The sequence below is a fragment of the Equus caballus genome, chromosome 13, assembly GCF_041296265.1.
Source record: "Equus caballus isolate H_3958 breed thoroughbred chromosome 13, TB-T2T, whole genome shotgun sequence".
Classification (NCBI taxonomy): domain Eukaryota; kingdom Metazoa; phylum Chordata; class Mammalia; order Perissodactyla; family Equidae; genus Equus; species Equus caballus.
This window is the reverse complement of record NC_091696.1, coordinates 36,419,178-36,437,126: the sequence shown is the minus strand read 5'-3', so window position 1 is coordinate 36,437,126 and position 17,949 is coordinate 36,419,178. Positions and strand designations below refer to the sequence as shown.

The 17,949-nt window shown below is 44.4% G+C and overlaps 2 protein-coding genes across 3 annotated transcripts in view; both read right to left on the bottom strand.

Moving 5' to 3' along the window:
- The window catches only part of REXO5 (RNA exonuclease 5), a 692,166-nt gene that overhangs the window by 332,762 nt on the left and 341,455 nt on the right, over positions 1–17,949 (bottom strand). The gene's annotated exons all lie outside the window — the stretch shown is intronic.
- Positions 1–17,949, bottom strand: part of LOC111767528 (acyl-coenzyme A synthetase ACSM5, mitochondrial-like) — a 117,642-nt gene that overhangs the window by 18,234 nt on the left and 81,459 nt on the right. The window contains exons 2-11 of the mRNA XM_070232140.1: positions 16,786–17,115; positions 14,996–15,214; positions 11,113–11,323; positions 8,332–8,539; positions 6,249–6,392; positions 3,863–4,016; positions 3,612–3,691; positions 2,044–2,167; positions 1,272–1,352; positions 1,027–1,128 (exon numbers count right to left, since the gene is read on the bottom strand). Of these exons, the coding sequence (XP_070088241.1) occupies positions 1,027–1,128; positions 1,272–1,352; positions 2,044–2,167; positions 3,612–3,691; positions 3,863–4,016; positions 6,249–6,392; positions 8,332–8,539; positions 11,113–11,323; positions 14,996–15,199 (1,308 nt within the window). The 5' untranslated portion in view covers positions 15,200–15,214; positions 16,786–17,115. The remainder of the gene's footprint in view (positions 1–1,026; positions 1,129–1,271; positions 1,353–2,043; positions 2,168–3,611; positions 3,692–3,862; positions 4,017–6,248; positions 6,393–8,331; positions 8,540–11,112; positions 11,324–14,995; positions 15,215–16,785; positions 17,116–17,949) is intronic.

Sequence of the window (17,949 nt, the reverse complement as noted above, 5' to 3'; positions counted from 1 at the left end):
AAGGTTGACCTCATTGAGGCGGGCCTTGAGTGTCAGAAATGTTTGAAGCTTCCAAGGTGTTTCTCATGTGCAGCCAGGGTTGAGAACTGCGTCTGCAGAAATTTACAGAGAAGAGTTTGGAGAAAAGAAAGCCCATCATCAACACCAGCCAAGGTGCATATAAAGGAGAGGTAATCACTGGATTACTGCAGAAACTTGGGCTGGAATCCTTGGACACAGCCCTGCCAGCAAACCCCTATTTGCACAAGACTCTAGACAAAAAAAAAACCCTGAAAACCAGGCTCTGACCCGAAATTTCAGTTCGACCTTTGATAAGTCCCTTTTCTTCTTTGAACCTTGATTTTCTCACCACTAAAATGATGCGGTTGCCTTTATATTATAAGTTTGCACTCTCAGACACACCCATGTGTGAATCCCATGTCCTGCACATACTAGTTGATTGACAGTGGATAAGCTTCTCATCTTTACAGCTTCCTTATCAATTTTTTAGTGCTGTCGAGTTGATTCTGACTCCTAAGACCCTGTATACAACAGAGTGGAACCCTGCCCGGTCTTTCTGTGCCATCCTCTCACCTTCCGGCGCTATATCAGGCAATGCTCTGCTGCTGTTCATAGGGTTTTCATGGCCAATTTTTTTCAGAAGCTGGTGGCCAGCTTCCTCTTCCTAGTCTGTCTTAGTCTGGAAGCTCCGCTGAAATCTGTTTGCCATGGGTGGCCCTGCTGGTATTTGAAATACCAGTGGCATAGCTTTCAGCATCACAGCAACACACAGCTGCCACAGGATGACAACCGACAGACAGGGTATGGTTCTCTGACTGGGAAATGAACTCAGGCTATGGTGGTGAGAGTGCTGAATCTTAACCACTAGACTACCACCCTTACCAATAATAGAACCTTATCAGTAATAGTACCAATCTACCTCACACCGTTATCACAAGGGTTCAACAAATAGATGTTTATAAAGTGTGGAGCACGATGCTTGGCACGCAACAATTACTGTGAAAACGGTCATTCCACACCACTTACCAAATAGCAATTGAAGAAACAGAAGGGTCTGGCGGGTCTGACACGGACAGCAACATTCCCCTCTGCTCCTGGAGGCAGGATGTTGCCCTCATCATCCACAATCTGGCAGAGAGATCACAGGACAGTATCCGATGCCTGCACAGCCAGGCCACCCTGCCAGCCGAGCCTGGTGTTGCTAACCTGGACGTGGATTTTGCTCTCCTCTTCAAACCAAGCCTCACCAACAGCTGGGCGAGGCTGCCTACCTGCACGTCGTAAGGTGGGGATGCTTTCCCCATAGATCCTGACTTGATTTTCGTGCCTTTTGGATTGGCACAGATTACAACCTGGAGAGAAACCAGTATCAGTAAGGAGGGGATTTATCCCCTTAGTTTCCTTCCTGGTCTATGCCTTTTCTCTCACTCAGCCTTCCAACTCTTTCTCCCTCCCTTTCTTCCACTACCCTCTCTTCCTTTCTTCCCTTCCTTTCTCCTTCCCTCCCTCCCTTCCTGTCTTTCTTTCTCTCTTTCTTTCTTCTTTCTTCTTTTTCCCTCTTCCTTCCTCCCTTCTCCCCTTCCTTCCTCCTCATCTTCTTTTCTTTCTTCTCTTCTTTCCATAATCATCAAACATGTATTGAACACTCTAGAGGGCACTCACACACAAAGAACTTAACGTGTCTCACAAAAGACTCAGCTGATGGCCAAATCTCTGCCCAGGTGGCTGTAGAGAATACTGTTTAAGATCAAGGGCTCTGAATGCAGACAGACACGGGCTGTCCTGGTGGAGGCAAACACCACCCACAGCCGTGAGAGTTAGTTTGCTGGTGGCATGATTGCGAAATTAGTTTAAACTGCCTTTACACAATAAGGGAAGAGAAGCTGATGGAGATTTGTTATCAGTTTCTCCCCGCAGGCAGGGCAGTTCCTGACAGGTGTCACAGAGAGGACAGCTAGAAAGGCAGGAGGCTCTGCCACTGGCTGGCTGAGAGCTCGGGTGGAGGTGACCTGGGACAGGGACCCCAGCCCCAGTAGAACTCACTGTCTCAGACTGGCCGTAACCTTCATGCAGCTTCAGGCCCGTCTGGCTCTTCCATTTCTCCCTCACATCAGGATTCAGGGCCTCTCCTCCAGTCAAACAATGCCTCAGGCTCTGGAACTGGTACCTTTCTCAGCCAAGAACACAAGGCCGTCTATGTCAGGATCCCATCCCCACCTCGCCCTCCAGCACTGCTGCCCAGGTCCAGATACCGAGAGGCACTAGAGAGTAAACTCCTGGGTTCTATGATCTGCTCCAAGAGCCCCATCCTCTGGCTTGCAGGTGTGTTCCTCATGGACAGGCAATTTTATTAAAATCAGTCCTGAGTTTAGAACTAAATCAGAACCTCATATAGTAGGTTTTGGCATAATGTGCTGAATTCCAGGTGAATTGGCCAAAATAATCTAGTTGGAAACAAATTGATTGATAATAAATTGGTTGGGACAACCACCTGGTTGAAAAAGATAAATCGATTAAAAATTTAAAAGATAGAAAGTAGCCCTCTTGAAACCCAAAAATTCTGACAAATGGGCTTAAAATTCCTACAGATATTACATATGTTGTCAAACCACCCCTCTGTTCAACAAATGATCCAAAATGTGAAAAATCAGAGATTGCAAATACATTGTCAACAATTTTTCTCTTAAGATCAAATAGGTTTGACTGTTACTTCATATTACTGAGTATCTTTCAACCAAATGGTTCTTGAACAAATCATTCAGAGTCTGCTTTTGTTCAAAGTCATGATGTGGAGATACACACAACAGATCAGTGAATGGATAAATTCTCATATTATAGAAAAATTCTCCTTGAGACAATCCTGTAAGAACACACTCTCTTAGACACTTCTTGGCCAGATACATGGGATTAGGGAAGTTGAGGGGAGGGCAGGGACAACTCCCCAAGACTTGGGAGAGGACAGAAGAAGGAGTCATAGACCAGGGTCCATCCTACCAGGTAGGATTCTCAAGGGTGTCAGGTCTCTCTCCACATACGCCAGCAACTACACTTGTCCTGCCAGAAGATGTTCCTTTGGATTCACCCAGAATGGAAGCCATCCACAGTGTCTTGTCCCCTTCTGTTGAGTGTTCAGTGGCATTCACTCAGAGAATGGCTGGCTGGAGTTAGTCTGGGGCTGAGAGACGGAACATCTACTGTGGTGAGCTTGCTAGTCCCACCAGACCTAAGGCGTTGGCCACAAATCCCATTCTACACGTGGCCAACAATTATCCAACAATTTCTCTACATCTTCTAGAAGTAGTAGACATTGTTAAGGCAATGGCCTATGGACGTATGGCAGGAGGACAGCCCACCTCAAGCGCTGAAATTTCAGACTGTCTCATATCTATTCAGTTCCACCTGGATGCAAATTCCTAGGGGCCAGAAGTTCACTGTTCAGGGCTGTCTGCCAAGGATATCGGTGTGTATGCTTGAGTGTGTGAGAGAGAAAGACATACAAAGAGAGACAGAGAGAGAGACAGTTAGAATGAGAGGGTGGGTGTGCATGTGTATATATTCTGCTGTCTATTCATATACTTAGGCCCCCAAAACACTAAACAAATGGGCTGTACCTGGTCAGATCCTCTTGAACAAGCAGCCGGAAGAGGGTGGGGACACAGCAGAGGGTGGTGATTGGGAGCCTGGAGAGAGTCTAAAGAAAAACAAAGAGTAGAAGATCTTCTGAAAATTCTGGGGTTGGACTTCATGGAGATGGAGCAGGTGAACTGGCCCCTTATTTGAGCCCTTTCTCCCACAAACTCAAAACCTATATTCCACTCATCTCATTTACACACGGCATGTAAGAGCTGTTTTTGGCTCTTACCTTCAGGATAACCTTGGCATCAACTCGGGGAAGTTCATGCACAAAAATGCAAGATCCATTAGGCCAGGCGGAAAAGAGGGTCCAGGCTGCCTTCACCCAAGCAGTGTCAGTCGTGTTCCAGAAGATGTCTGATTCGGTCAAGGCCACCCACTGCCTGCCAAAAATCAGAGAAAGTCAGGACCTTCAGCAATGCTTATACCTTTAAAAAGGATTACATTATCTATATTACCTTATTTGGAGCCCTGCCCACAGTGGGTACTCACGTACGCTTGTCAAATCTGTACAAGTACCATAAAGTCAACCTTTGTCTCAACAAGCATTTATGAGCATCTCTTATGCACCTATGCCCTGGGCTGAGGATACAGAATTAAAAGGACAGATCCCATGCTTTCAAGAGCTTGCAGTTCAGTGGGAGTGATATGTAAGGGAACAAATAATTTCAATACCATGTGACAAGGGCACTTTATTCAGCCAACATTTATTTCTGAACTTAGCATTAGGGATGTAGAAATGAATGATGAGTCTTGCTTTGAGGGGCTTATGGTTTAGTAAGTATAAACATCTAGGAAGCCCCTGGAGAGTATGCTTTAATAGAATTAAACACAGAGCCTTATGCAATTACAGACAATGGGCACCTAACCCAGAGAAAGGACGGATGTGGGGTCTGAGAAACACTCCCATAGAGGAGTTGACACCTGAGCTAGACGTAAACAATACGTAGGAATTACAAAGGTGAGGCAGAGAAAGAAGAAGATCTTCGGATGGCAAACAGTGCCTGCAAGCATGGAAGACAGAGACATCGTCATGTTCTACGCTTGGATTCTGGGTCGCACGCTCTCCTGGCCCTCATTCGACTCATTGGCTGCTCCTTCTCAGTCTCCTCTGTTGAGTTCTCCTCGCTTCCCCTCTTCATTGTGGAAATGCCTCAAGCCTTCAGTTCTGAGATCTCTTTTCTTTTCCATATTTATTACTCTTTGCTGATCTCACCCAATCTCCTGGCATTAAATACCATCTTTATGCTGATAACTCCAGCATGAATCTTTCTCATTAACTCTAGACATGAACACCCAACTGCCTAGTCAACATCTCCACTTTTAACTCGGGGAATAGAGATGTCCAATAAGCACCTCAATGCCAGAAACAATCTCCTCCATTTCCTCCCGCCAGACAGCTCATCCCACAGTCTTCCCCCTTCAGTTAACGCTTCTGGTTGTCCAGGTCATCAAACTCGGTGTCATCCTTGACTCTTCCCTTTCTGTCTCACCTCACATCAGATCTGTCAGGAAATCTTATTAGGCCCACATTCAAAATACGTTCAGAATCTCACCTCCTGTCATTCCTTCACACTGCTACTCCACTGGGCAAGCCTCCACCCTTACCTCTGAATGCACTGGCCTCTTAATTGGTCCTCTGCCTCATTCCTTGCCCCCTACAGTTTATTCTCAATATCTTGAGTGATCCTTTAAAAAAATAAATGAACCCACAGTGGAGAATATGCAACCATGTACCGGGGGGCTTTGGGGAGAAAAAGGAAAAAATAAAATCTTAAAAAAACAAATAACAAAAAAACAAATCAGATCATGTCTCTCTTCTGTTCAGAATACTCCAATGTTCCTCAAAAAAGTAAACATAGAATCACCATATGATCCAGCAATTCCACTTCAGTGCATATTCCCAAAAGAATTAAAAGCAAGGTTTTGTACAGATATTTGTACACCTGTATTAATAGTAGGACTATTCACAATAGCCAAAAAGTGGCAGCAGCCCAAGTGTCCATCAATGGATGAATGGATAAACAAAATTGGTATATACATGCACTGGAATACTATTTAGCCTTAAAACATAAATTCTGATACATGCTACAACATGGATAAAACTTGAACACATTACGCTAGGTGAAATCAGCCAGACACAAAAGGAAAAATATTGTATGATTCCACTTATACGAGGCTCCCAGAGGAGTCAAATTCCGAGAGACAGAAAATAGAATGGTGGTTGCCAGGGCCTTGGGGGAGGAGAGAATGGGGAATTATTGTGTAAGGGGTACAGTTTCTGATTTGCTAGAGGAAAAAGTTCTGGAGACGGATGGTGGAGATGATGGCACAACCACGTGAGTGTACTTAACGCCACTGAACTCTACACTTAAAAATGTTTAAAAGGGTAAATTTTATGTTGTGTCTATTTTACCACAATTGAAAAAAAGAAAACCCTCCGATGGTTTCTCACCTCTCTCAGAGTAAAGCCCAAAGCCTTTATATCCTACCTGCTCTGACCCCTTTTAGCTCTCTGACCTCAACTCCTGCCCCTTTCCCCCTCACTCACACCCCTCCAGCTCACTCGCCTCCTTTCGGTTCCTTGGACCCGTCAGACAAGCTGTCCGCCGTACCTTCCACTGGCCACGAAACCCAGACCATAGCTGGCCTGGGAGTGCTCCACCATCTTGGGGGCCCCGGTAGTGCCACTTGTGAAGTAGATGGCCAATGGGTCTTGAGCTTTGGTCCTCACGCAGTCATGCTCTGTGGATGCCTCCCTGTAAAATGTAAAAATACTGGGTGGTACCACCAATAGTTAAAAACAGTCATGGTAACGATATCTGTAATGACACTACTGGCCATTGTCTCAATAATCACCAAGCGTGAGGCACTGTACTGGGAGCTCCAGCTTGCATTATCTCTGACCCCTACAGTCGCCCCACAGGGTGGGAACTCTCACCATAACCCTCTGCAGATAAAGAAATTGAGGCTCAAAATGGCTAAAAGGCTCACTCAAAGGAGCCTGGGCTCTTTCACCGTGGCATGAGGACTTTCTGGTGGAACACACACAGATCCACGGCCACACTTCTGCACGTTTGAGCCCAGCCCCACCCCCACCTCAATTCCTGGTGACTTAGGGCTGTTTTCTAAAGGCTTCCCTAAGTTTGAAGTTTAGAATTCTGGGTGATTCCTAAAGTTCTGTGATCTGGAGAATCTTCTAACTCACTGGTTCTCGACCCCGGCTGAGCTTAGGATCACCTAGTAAGTTTTTAAAAGAAGTGCCATTGCCTGGGCAGCACCCCGGAGAAAATGAAATCAGAATCTTTGAAGGTGGGCCTGGCGTTGGTATTTTTTTAAAAGCCTCCTCAGGTAATTCTAATGACAGCCACAATGGAGAACCACTGATCTGGACCAACCCCACAGCTCATCAAAATTACCTGGGCAGATCTCTTAAAATACAGTTTCCTGGGGCCCTTGCTCAGATATGTCTGGTTAAGTAGATCAGATGTGGGGCCTTGGAATCTGTATTTAAAGCAGCATCCCAAAATGAACAAATAAATTCCCATAATTTTAGGGTAGAAAGTTTATATTCTAGTGTAGGAAAGAACAATCTAAAAAGTACTTACCATATCCTCAAACTTTTAAATACGTCTTTTGTGCTTAACTTTACTACTTAAACATGTTGAATATTTTCTGTTTAAGTGTTGGCTACTAATCATTATATTGAAATATAACATAATGAAAATGTAGTGTAGAAAAATACCATATGCTGGAAATATAATATTTTGGAAAATACAGGATATATTATTTACAATGCGTGCCTGTGGGTCTTATAATCCTAAAAATTATAACACTTTTAAATGAATGTGACCCATAGTTCTTTCTTAAATAAAGCTAGGGACAAGAGACAAATGTTGATATTAGTCAAAAAAAATAAAAGAACAGCCCCCGGGTGAATCTGAAGCAGCTGGTGTGTGGGGTGGGCGTTTGTGCCTTATCTTTTCAGGCCCCGGAGAGGACCCCTTTTTGGTTCTCCCTCCATCAGGACAAAGTCTCAAACTCCCACCGAGGTTTGCACCAGGGTCTTGCTCAAAGGCTAATGGCTTTGGTTCTGCCCCAACCTTGACTTGACTACTTGTCAGCATCTTGAGCAGGTCGCTACTTTGCCAAGTCTCAGTTTCCTCATCTGTACAATCGGGTTAAAGTCCGCTTCACAGAGCATTTTTCAAGGATTAAATAAGATGACGTCTGATTCATTATTGTGTTCTGAGCAACAAAACACTATGCTTGTTGCAAAACAGATGTGCATTAAATCTTTGTCCCATGAATGAATGTAGGTGAATGCTTACCTAGCACAATGCCTAGCAGACACTAAGCGCTCAATTATTATATTACTAAATGACCACCTACTATGTACCGAATGCCTCACACAGATTACTCATTTACTCCAGCTAATGGCTCCGTAACCACTCTCATCGTTATAGAGGCACATGAAGCACAGAAAGCTGGTGACAGTTCCAGTATTGACTAAGTGACTGAAGGATCTTAAGGTGGTCACCAGGATTAGGTCTCAGGTTTGTCTTGCTTCCAAAGTGAGCGTTCCTTTCTGATGCCCTCTCCTCGTGTGCAATCACCAATGCATTCCATCTCCTCTTGCTTAAAGGAGAGATTCCTGGGTCTCATTTTCATGCTGTCCTCTGGAGAGCCCCAACTTACCGGAGAAGCTCCCTAAAGTTCATCCAGCCTGGCTGACTGCTGTCTGACACCAGCAGCTTGGTCTGGAGGGAGGGGCAGTCGGTGCTAATGGCATCTACCCTCGGAGCCAGGGAGTCACTGGTGATAATGGACTTGGCCCTGGACGCCTGCAGCCGATACTTGAGGTCCTTCTCCGTCAGCTGAGAGACACCTGGAATCATGACGGCCCCTGAAACCACACAGAGAAGGGATGTTGACTGGGCAGCAGGGGAAGACCCCTGTGAAGAGGTCCAGACTGGATGTTCCCATAAGACACAGGAGCAGGAAGGGGCTGGACAGGGTTGGAATGCCTGAACTGGAAAAAGTAGCAATACTGATAGTAATGAAATCCAGAATGTATTTATGGAGCATGTACATGTGCTAAGAACTTTGCATGCATTATTTCATTTAATTCTCACAAGCCTGGAGAGCAAATGCTATTATTATACCCATTTTGCAGATTTAAAAAAACTAAAACTTAGGCCTTTATGCCTTAATTAAGTGAAATAACTGGCCCAAGATCACCCAGCTAATGTGTTGTAGAGCTGGAATTGTGAACCCAGGCAGCAGTAAACCTGAGAGTCCGTGATCCAGAGCATTGTGTTATATTGTCTTAGAGATTACCTAGCCCAGGGGTTTTCCATGCCTTTCAAACAAAAGACCACAATGGATCCCAGTGTTGGGTGTGGGATGCTTGGGGCAGGTGGGTAGGTGTAGCAGGTGGGGGCTCCAGGACCCCACATAATTTCAACCAAAACCACTCTGAGGGCAGCTGAGTTCCTCTCTCCCCAAGGATAGGGGATGAGGAAGCAGAAAGCAGGGGAAAACTTTAATTAAACGCTTGAAAAAACCACTTGAGTATCTCAGAATGCAGGTTGTAAATACTCCATTGAGTCCAGCACTCCCATTTCACAGACAAGAAGAAAGACATCCTGAAAGAATGAGTCATCCTGCCACAGCCAATGAGTGAGGACAGAAGACAGAGGAAGGGCCAATCCCAAATAGTGTGGGACCAAACCAAAGTTCTCATTGCCCTTCACTCTATCTCCTAAACTTCTACAGGGTTTAAACCCCAGCGTGAACACTTTTGGAGGTGAATGGTGTGTTTTTTCACTCCATCTCTCTGTTTTAGCTATTTCCAGAAGTCTGTTCCCCCTGGAGTTGTCTGTGGTGCTTTGGGGGCCCAGGCAGACAGTAGACAGCTGGAGCTATCAGCAAGAGAAATGAGTCCAACATCACAGACTTGAAGGAAAGTGACAAGTGCATCTTAGGAGAGTGTGGGAATATGAGAATGCAAGGACATCCAGCTTGAGTACTGTCTAAATGGGAAGATGCTAGACTTGACATGGCAGTGTGGGACGTGGTCTTGAGTTATTTTGTTTGGACAGCAAAGAAATGGTAAATCTGTATAATTAGGAGAACTGGAGATGTTTAGGCAACAGGAAAAGTAACGATAATAATGTTCCAAAGGGGAGTTCTGATCGTGCAAAGTGCCCAACACAGTGCCTGGCACATAGTAGGTCTTCAAGAAACTGCAGCGGTTTCCTTATTTGGGAAACCCTTTAAATGGCCCTCATTTAAATGGACCTCAAATGTCATGGAAGAATATGGAGAGCTCCCCAATCTGTTTGCCTATTTCTTTTCCTCGAGCTAGATACACCATGATGGTGCTCACTTTTGTGTATTGTGCAAAAACATGTAAAACTAAAATTAGAGTTCCTGCCTCTTTGCTTTTTAGACAATCCGTTCACAAAATGGTTGAATAAAGCTCATTCATATACAAAGCTACTTCTCTGGTGTGAGTTTGTATCTTCCTGTTTTGCAAGCCTTATTTGTAAAATCTGTATTTTAGGGAGATTGTTCTATGGACGTGATTGGAAGTGGGTGGACAACATTCCAAGTGGTGGAAACTTCCCAGAGGATGGAGAAACCAGCTCTCCACCAAAAGCAGTTGTCTTGCTTTTGTAAAATCAGCATATAAACTCAGCCCTTTCAATAAGCTCGTTGGACAGGGTCAGCAGAGGCTCTCTGGGCTCTACGTGCTGTGTCCTTTTGCAACCTCTGCTCCTCTGCTGGAAGAACCATGCCAAGAAGACCAACGGTCCTCTGTCCTGGACATTCGTGACAGCAGGAAGAGGAACCTCAGGGATAATCTCATTGCTTTGATTATTTTGTCCTTCTCTTCCTTCCCTTGGGAGCTGGAAGATGCTCCAGTGTTGAGAGCCATGAAGTCTAAGAGCGAAACTTGTGTAGATTGCTTGTATAGGTCTCTCATCCATAACTGTATTACTATCCACACACCGGCGGCTCCCAAACCACAACCAGCAGAAAATATGCTTGGTTTGTCCCACTCAGAAGTTTTTAAATAAATATTTAGTTGTCAACATTAGACGACTGGAAGTTTTTTCATAAACATCCAGAGTCTTCTGTTACAAAATTTGAATATCTGGAAACACTGGTCCTCATTGACACATGGAAACATTTGGTTGGAGTTGAGAAGCAGTTCCCCGTTTGATGAGGTATGTGATCTCCAGCTCACCTCAGTCCTCAGCGCTCCCTACTGCCTCACGCTTGCCTGCTTTAGTCAATTATATTGCTGTCTGGCCCCTGTGTACAATCAAGTTTGTGACTGTTGGGCAGAGTGAAAGTAAACAGAACTCCACATAGGGTATATTTTGCTTCATCTCCCAAACCTTGTGAACACTGCAAAGCCCCGGCAGGGAGTGTCGGCCCCAGATGGAAATCTCAGCTTTGCCCACTGACCTGTGCGCATACAAGCCACGCTGACCAGCCACCATTCTGGGAGCCGCGGGAGCACCAGCATCATTCTGTCCCCAGGCTGCAGACCGCACACGCCCCCTAGCACGTTAGCCGCCTTTCTGGACTGCACCCCCAGCTCCTCAAAGCTCCACTTGACCTCTGCTCCCAAGCCATCGACCCACCAGAATGCAGGGTTCGGGGGCCGGTGCCCAGCCTAGACAGCAGTGTAGGCAGAAAAAAATAGAAAACATTTGTTGAGGACTTTTGTTTGCTTGTTGTTATTATTTATTTAATTTTATTTTTACTATAGTTATCACAGTCACGGGATTCAAAAATGAAAACAATACAAAAAGCTATGCATTGAGAAGTCTCGTCCTCATCCTGTCCCTCTCTACCCTGTTCCCACTTCACCAGCCTCAATGAATCACCAATATTATCAGTTTCTTGCATATCCTTCCAATGCTTCTTTAGGCAGACATAGGTATTTTTTTCCATACCACATTTTTAATGCAAAAGTAGGGTACAATTTACAATGTTCCATGTCCTTCCCCTTTTTTATGAGACATAATTCTCACACCATAGTCTTCACCATTTTAAAGTGCACAATTCAAGTGTTTCTAGTATATTCACAAAGTTGTGTAACGATCACCACTATCTAATTCCCAAACATCTTCATTACCCTAAAAAGAAATACTGTACAGACTCTATTCTCTCCTTTCTCAGCCCCTGGCAACCACTAATCCTTTCTGTCTCTATGGATTTGCTGATTCTGGATCTTTCAAATGAATGGAATCAGACAGTATGTGGCCTTTTGTGTCTGATTTCTTTCACATAGCATAAGGTTTTCAAGGTTTATCTATGTTGTAGCATGCATCAGTGCTACATTACTTTTAATGACTGAATCGTATTCCACTGTATGGATGGTACCATCGTTTTATTTGTCTCTTCATCAGTTGATGGACGTCAGGATTGCTTTCACTTCTTGGCTGTTATGAATAATGTTGCCATGAACATACGTGTACAAGTTTTTGTGTGGACATATGTTTCTATTCCCTTGGATATATACCTAAGAGTGTAATTGCTGGATCATATGACAACTCTATGTGCAACTTTTTGAGGAACTGCCAAACTTTTCCACAGCACCTGCACCATTTTACATTCCCACCAGCAATGTCTGAGGGTTCCAATTTCTCTACATCTTTGTTAGCACTTTTTATTGTACTTTTTTTTTGTTTTTGATTTTGGTATTAGCTATGATCCTCTATGTGCAATCTCATTATCGCTGAGATTGCATTTCCCTAATGAATAAAGATGGTGAGTATTGTCCATGTGTCTATTGGCCATTTGTTTATATTCTTTAGAGAAACATCTATCCAAATCCTTAGCTCATATTTTAATTGAGTTGTCTTCTTATTGTTGAGTTTGAGTTCTTTATATATTGTGGATAGTAGGTCCTCATCAGATACGTGATTTGCAAATATTTTCTCCCATTCTGTGGGCTAACTTTTCACTTTGGTATACAAATGTCATTAATTTTCATGAAGTCCAATTTGTCTATTTTTTCTTTTGTTGCTTGTACTTTAGAAACCATTGCCTAATCCAGGATACACCTATGTTTTCTTCTAAGAATCTCATACTTTTTACTCCTTCATTAGGTCTTTGACCCATTTTTGAGTTAATTTTTTTTATGTTGTCTGAGTTAGGGGACCAGATTCATTCTTTGCATGTGACTATCCGGGTGTCCCAGCACCATTAGTTGGAAAGACAACTCTTTCCCCATTGAATTTTCTTGTCACCTTTGTTGAAAATCAGTTGACCATAGATGAATGGGTTTATTTCTGGACTCTTAATTCTATCCCATTTATCTGCGTCTACCTTCATGCCAGTGCCACACTGTAACTTTCCCCCACACAATCTTGATTATTGTAACTTTCTAGTAGGTTTTAAAAATAGAGAAATGTGAGTCCTCCAGTTTTGTGTTTCCATTTCAAGATTGTTTTGGTTATTATGGGTCCCTTGCATTTCTGTATGAATTTTTGGACAAGATTTTCTATTTCTTCAAAGAAGTCTACTGGGATTTTGATAAAGACTACATTGAGTATGCAGATCAATTTGAGATGTAGTGTTCTTTTTTTTTTTTTTTTTGCAACCTTATAATTTTTGCTTTAATGGCAATCAAATTTTTAAAAAGTAAAGTTCAACTTATCCATACTATGAATGAAAGGCAGATTTCAGGTAAACTTCTAAATGTATGCATAATGTAGAGGCTACTATTTTCTGGCAGTTCTTGGTTCCTGAAAGTTGAACTTCATCAGATGCGCTTTAAACTTTTGTCAAAATAGTCACGAAGACTACGGTATTTTTGGTAATGGTATTTGCTATTTTTGGTTATAGGAGACAGTATCTTAGGGGCATTCTTACTGAGATTCACTCAAATCTTTAATGGTGTTTCTTTAATAAACACTCCCTGAGTTACTCCAGCCTCTGGTTAGTTTCTAGAGTTCTGAAAAGTTGATTCTGACAATTTTCCCAAGATTTTTGTTCTTCTGGTTGTTGTTGCTTTTAAAGTGGAGAAAATTTTAGAAAGTCCTTATTTTTTCATTTTTGCTGACTTAACTTTGTTTGTTTGTTTTTACCATTAGGGGAGGTCCTCTAAGGATGATCCTGGTGTGGTGAAAAGAGCTTAGACTTTGTACGCAGGAATGGAGCACCCTGGCTCCATCTCTTACATACACGCGTCATTTAATTCTCATGACAACTCCAAGCGGCATAGGTAAGACTCACATTTTATAGACGAGAAAACTGAGATCCAAAGAACTTAGGGCATTTGTCCAAGGTCACACTTCAAGTGGACGAACCGTGTCTACCTGACTGCAAAGCCTGCTTTTATGTCTCAGTCATTCTCACCCACCTTCATAAATTTTACCATATCCACTGACACTATATTTACTAACAGTATTACTCATTTCACATTTTTTCTTTTTTTAGGCAATTTTTTTCCCTAAAGATTGGCACCTGAGCTAACATCTGTTGCCAATCTTTTGCTTTTCTTCTTCTTCTCCCCAGAGCACCCCGCCCCCCAGTACATAGTTGTATATTCTAGTTGTGAGTGCTTCTGGTTGTGCTATTTGGGACGCCGCCTCAACATGACCTGATGAGCGGTGCCATGTCCGCGCCCAGGATCTGAACCAGAGAAACCCTGGGCCACCGAAGTGGAGTGCATGAACTTAACCTCTCGGGCACGTGGCCCGCCCCATATTTTTTCTTTAAAATTAGCATAAATAAATACCTTTGAAATACAGTTTATATCCCCCTACTATAAAAAAAGCTAGCATCTTTAACATAAGTAAAAGGTGACTATATAATAGAGAGAGAGACATAACAGATATATAAGGAAGGAGAAATAAAGAAGGAAGCATATGTACAGAGACACAATGAGATCAAGATAAACTTAGTTCAATTCTACATATGTACCTGCTGTGAATTATGAAAAGCTTTGAGCCAGAGCTGAGCTCTCTCCTTATTTAAAAGGGAAGTGCATGACAATGAGAGAGAGGTTAAGGGTAGAGTAGCAGCAGTAAGAACTTTCTTCTTCACTTGATCAGAATGATGGGAAATGAATCAAAAGGGATGCAACTATCTCACTGTGTGATTTGGGCTCAGGAATATGAGGCACATGAGGGATTGGGCAAGGGTGTCTAAGGCTCGCATAACTTGGTCATAATTTTTTTCTAAGGCTTAAATGCTAACAGTTTCAATTTTAGGACTTGTAAAATTCTTGGGTCAAAATGTCCAGATCAATGTGACTTGGAGCCTTGAGTCTCTTTGGGGTACCCAGGGCAGCCTCCAATGCCCAAGATGGACACTAGGACACTGTGGGCTTCACCTTTTCCAGCTGAGTCCACACGTCCAGCACGTCACGGGCAAAGTTGAAGTACTCAGGCACTGGCTGCCTCCCCAGGTTGATGGCTTCCCAGGTGGCCACAATCTTCTGAGGGACAGGCAGAGGTGGTGGCTGCCCACGAGGACCACAGACTCCCCGGGTGCTCCTCAGAGCCTGGAGGACCAGGCCTCTTAGCCACAGTCTCATGTCGTTGCCTCCTGCCTGTCACCAAAGAGAGGAGAGAGCACATGGTCCTGAATTCTGGGCTCTGGGGAGAAACTGAGGTGGGAAAGAAGCCTGTGGTCAGCCCTGATGGAGACTATAGTACATATTGACTCGTAGAACAGAGTCTTGGGCTGGAGTTTTAGTTCTGTGTGGGATTTTGGTCATTTCTCCTCTCTGAGCCTGAGGTCCATCCTTCCATCTCTCACTGCCTGTGGATCTCTGTGGGTCTGAGGTCAGTGACTCAAAGCCCATTTCCCAAGATTATATGAAGATGAAGACTATAATTTTAACGTGTAATCAATATAAAAAGAAATTATTGAAGAGATATTTTTTACATTCTTTTTTTTTGTACTTAGTCCTGAAAATCCTATTTTCACTTTCAGTTTTACACTTACAAGCACACTTTACACTCACAAGCACACTTCAGTTTGGACTAGCCATGTTTCAAGTGCTCAACAGCTACAAGTGGCTAGTGGCTATTGCATTGGACGGTGCAGTTTTAGGGTCTCGCCACTGAAAGCGTGGTCTATGGACCAGCATCACCTGCAGAATCTCAGACCCCACCCCAGACGTGTGTGGAATTAGACTCTGAGCTGTAACAGGAACCCTAGGGGCGCTGTGTGCACATTAAAGTTTGAGAAGCTGAGGCCTAGGGGCTGCAACCCCAGGTTCAGTTTCCTTCCGCCAAGTTCCTCTTGGTAATAATAATAACAGCAGAAATGATAATGATAACTGCCAGAGACTCAATGTTTGTGTTCCCCCAAAATTCATACGTGAAGTCCTAACCCCCAATGTGATGGCATCAGGAGGTGGGGCCTTTGGGAGGTGACTAGGTCCTGAGCGTGGAGCCCCTATAAAGGGGACCCAAGAGAGCTGCCTTGCTGCTTCCGCCTGGTGAGGATACGATGAAAAGACAGCTGTCTATGAACCAGGAAGTGGGCTCTCAGCAGACACCAAATCTGCCTGCAGCACCGGGATCCTGGATTGCCCAGCCTCCAGAACTGGGAGAAATAAATGTTGTTTAAACCGCCTGGTATATGGTACTTTTGTTACAGCCACCCAAACGGACTAACACAATAACCAACAATAAGAATGTATCACAACAATGATAACTGCCACTTACGGAAAGCTTAACACATACCAAACATTTGGAAAGTGCTTTATAAACGTAATTTCCTTAAATCCTTATAGTAACTCTATGATGTGTTATTTTCCCCACTTTACAGATAAGGAAAGTGAGGCTTGGAGAGGACAAGTGACTTCCAGGTCTCACCTCCCAAAAAGCACTAGGCCCCAGCCTCTGCTTGGCCACCAGCTCTGGGGCCTGTGGCCTCAGACTCCCCGCCCCCGGCCTCTCCTTCCCCACTCCTCACCTCTCCAAAATTCTGCCCCAGCCTTTTCCTCCACCTCCCACCCTGGATGCCCTGGCCCCTTGACAGCTGATAATTAGAATCCCCAGGCCTTCTCCTCCAGTAAGGCCATTTCAGTCGTGCCCCCTTCTTGGCTTAATCAGCAAGGGCCTCAGGAGCAGCTGACACATGTCACTGAAGGATTTCTCTCCCCCTTACCTTGTTCTTGAACCCAGGAAACGCAGACGACTTCTAGGCTCTGCTTCAGCTGAACACAGGCCTTAAGGCCTGTAAATGTTCCTGCTGAGGAAGGCAATTTGCTGTCTCCGCCTCCTGGGGAAACTTTGGCTCCAAAGGCAGCCAAGAGTGGGCAGAGCCAGAAGCCAGCGGACGACACAGTGGCCTCAACTGGCCGGCACACTTTGAGCCAGTGAGCCAAGCTTTGCTCACAGCTCACAGTGGCTGGGAGATTAAATTCCAGCTCCAGTGCCTGGTGAGTGTCCTGGACCTGGTAGAGGTTTTCCCTGAAAATTCAGGCCACCATCTCACCTGAAAAGGGAACAGAAACTTTATGATATTGTACAGGAAGGATGCAATCGTGACAATAATGTAAGTTCCACCCTGTCCCTTTTCTGCTCCAAGCCCTCTAGTACAGAGACAGACAGTAGATCGGTGGTTGCCTCTGGTTGTGCACGTGAATGGGAGATGACTGCAGATGAGCACGAGGGAGCTCTTGGAGGTGATGGAAATGTTCTAAATTTGGATTATGGTCATGGCTGCACAACTTTGTAAATTTACTAAATAGCAATAATAATAGTTATTGCACACTTACAATGAGTGAATTTTATGATATTAAATTATATCGAAATAAAGCTATTTTTTAACGAACCCTCCTACGGCTCCCTATCTCACTCAGAGTCAACACCAAAGTCCTGAGAGCCGGTTGCAGGGTCCCACCCAATGGCACGGCTCTTACTCGTCTCTCACCCCCTTGCCCAATCTGCTCCAGCCACAGTGGTCTCCCTGCTGCCTGTTCTTTGAAATTCTGGCCTGCAGCTGAGCTGCTGGTAAACTGGCTCTCTGTGAACAACAGCAAAAATGTCCCCACTTATAGTGTTCACCAGCATCTGTGATTCAATCTTCTCACCGTGGCCAATCTCAAGCTACCAAAGTTTTAACAGCCAGCTTGCGAAGTTCCTGAATCTTAAGCCTCTCGCTTGGCCCTGCTAGCTGACTCCAGGCAGCGCTCTTCATGCCTTTGTGCTCGTTGGTTTCTCTGCCAGGACGCTCCTCCCACAGGGGTCACTGCCTCGCCACCCCCAGGTCTCAGCTCAGGGAGCCTTCAGCGAGCTCCCTAACCAAGATCGGATGCCTCTCCCGTCT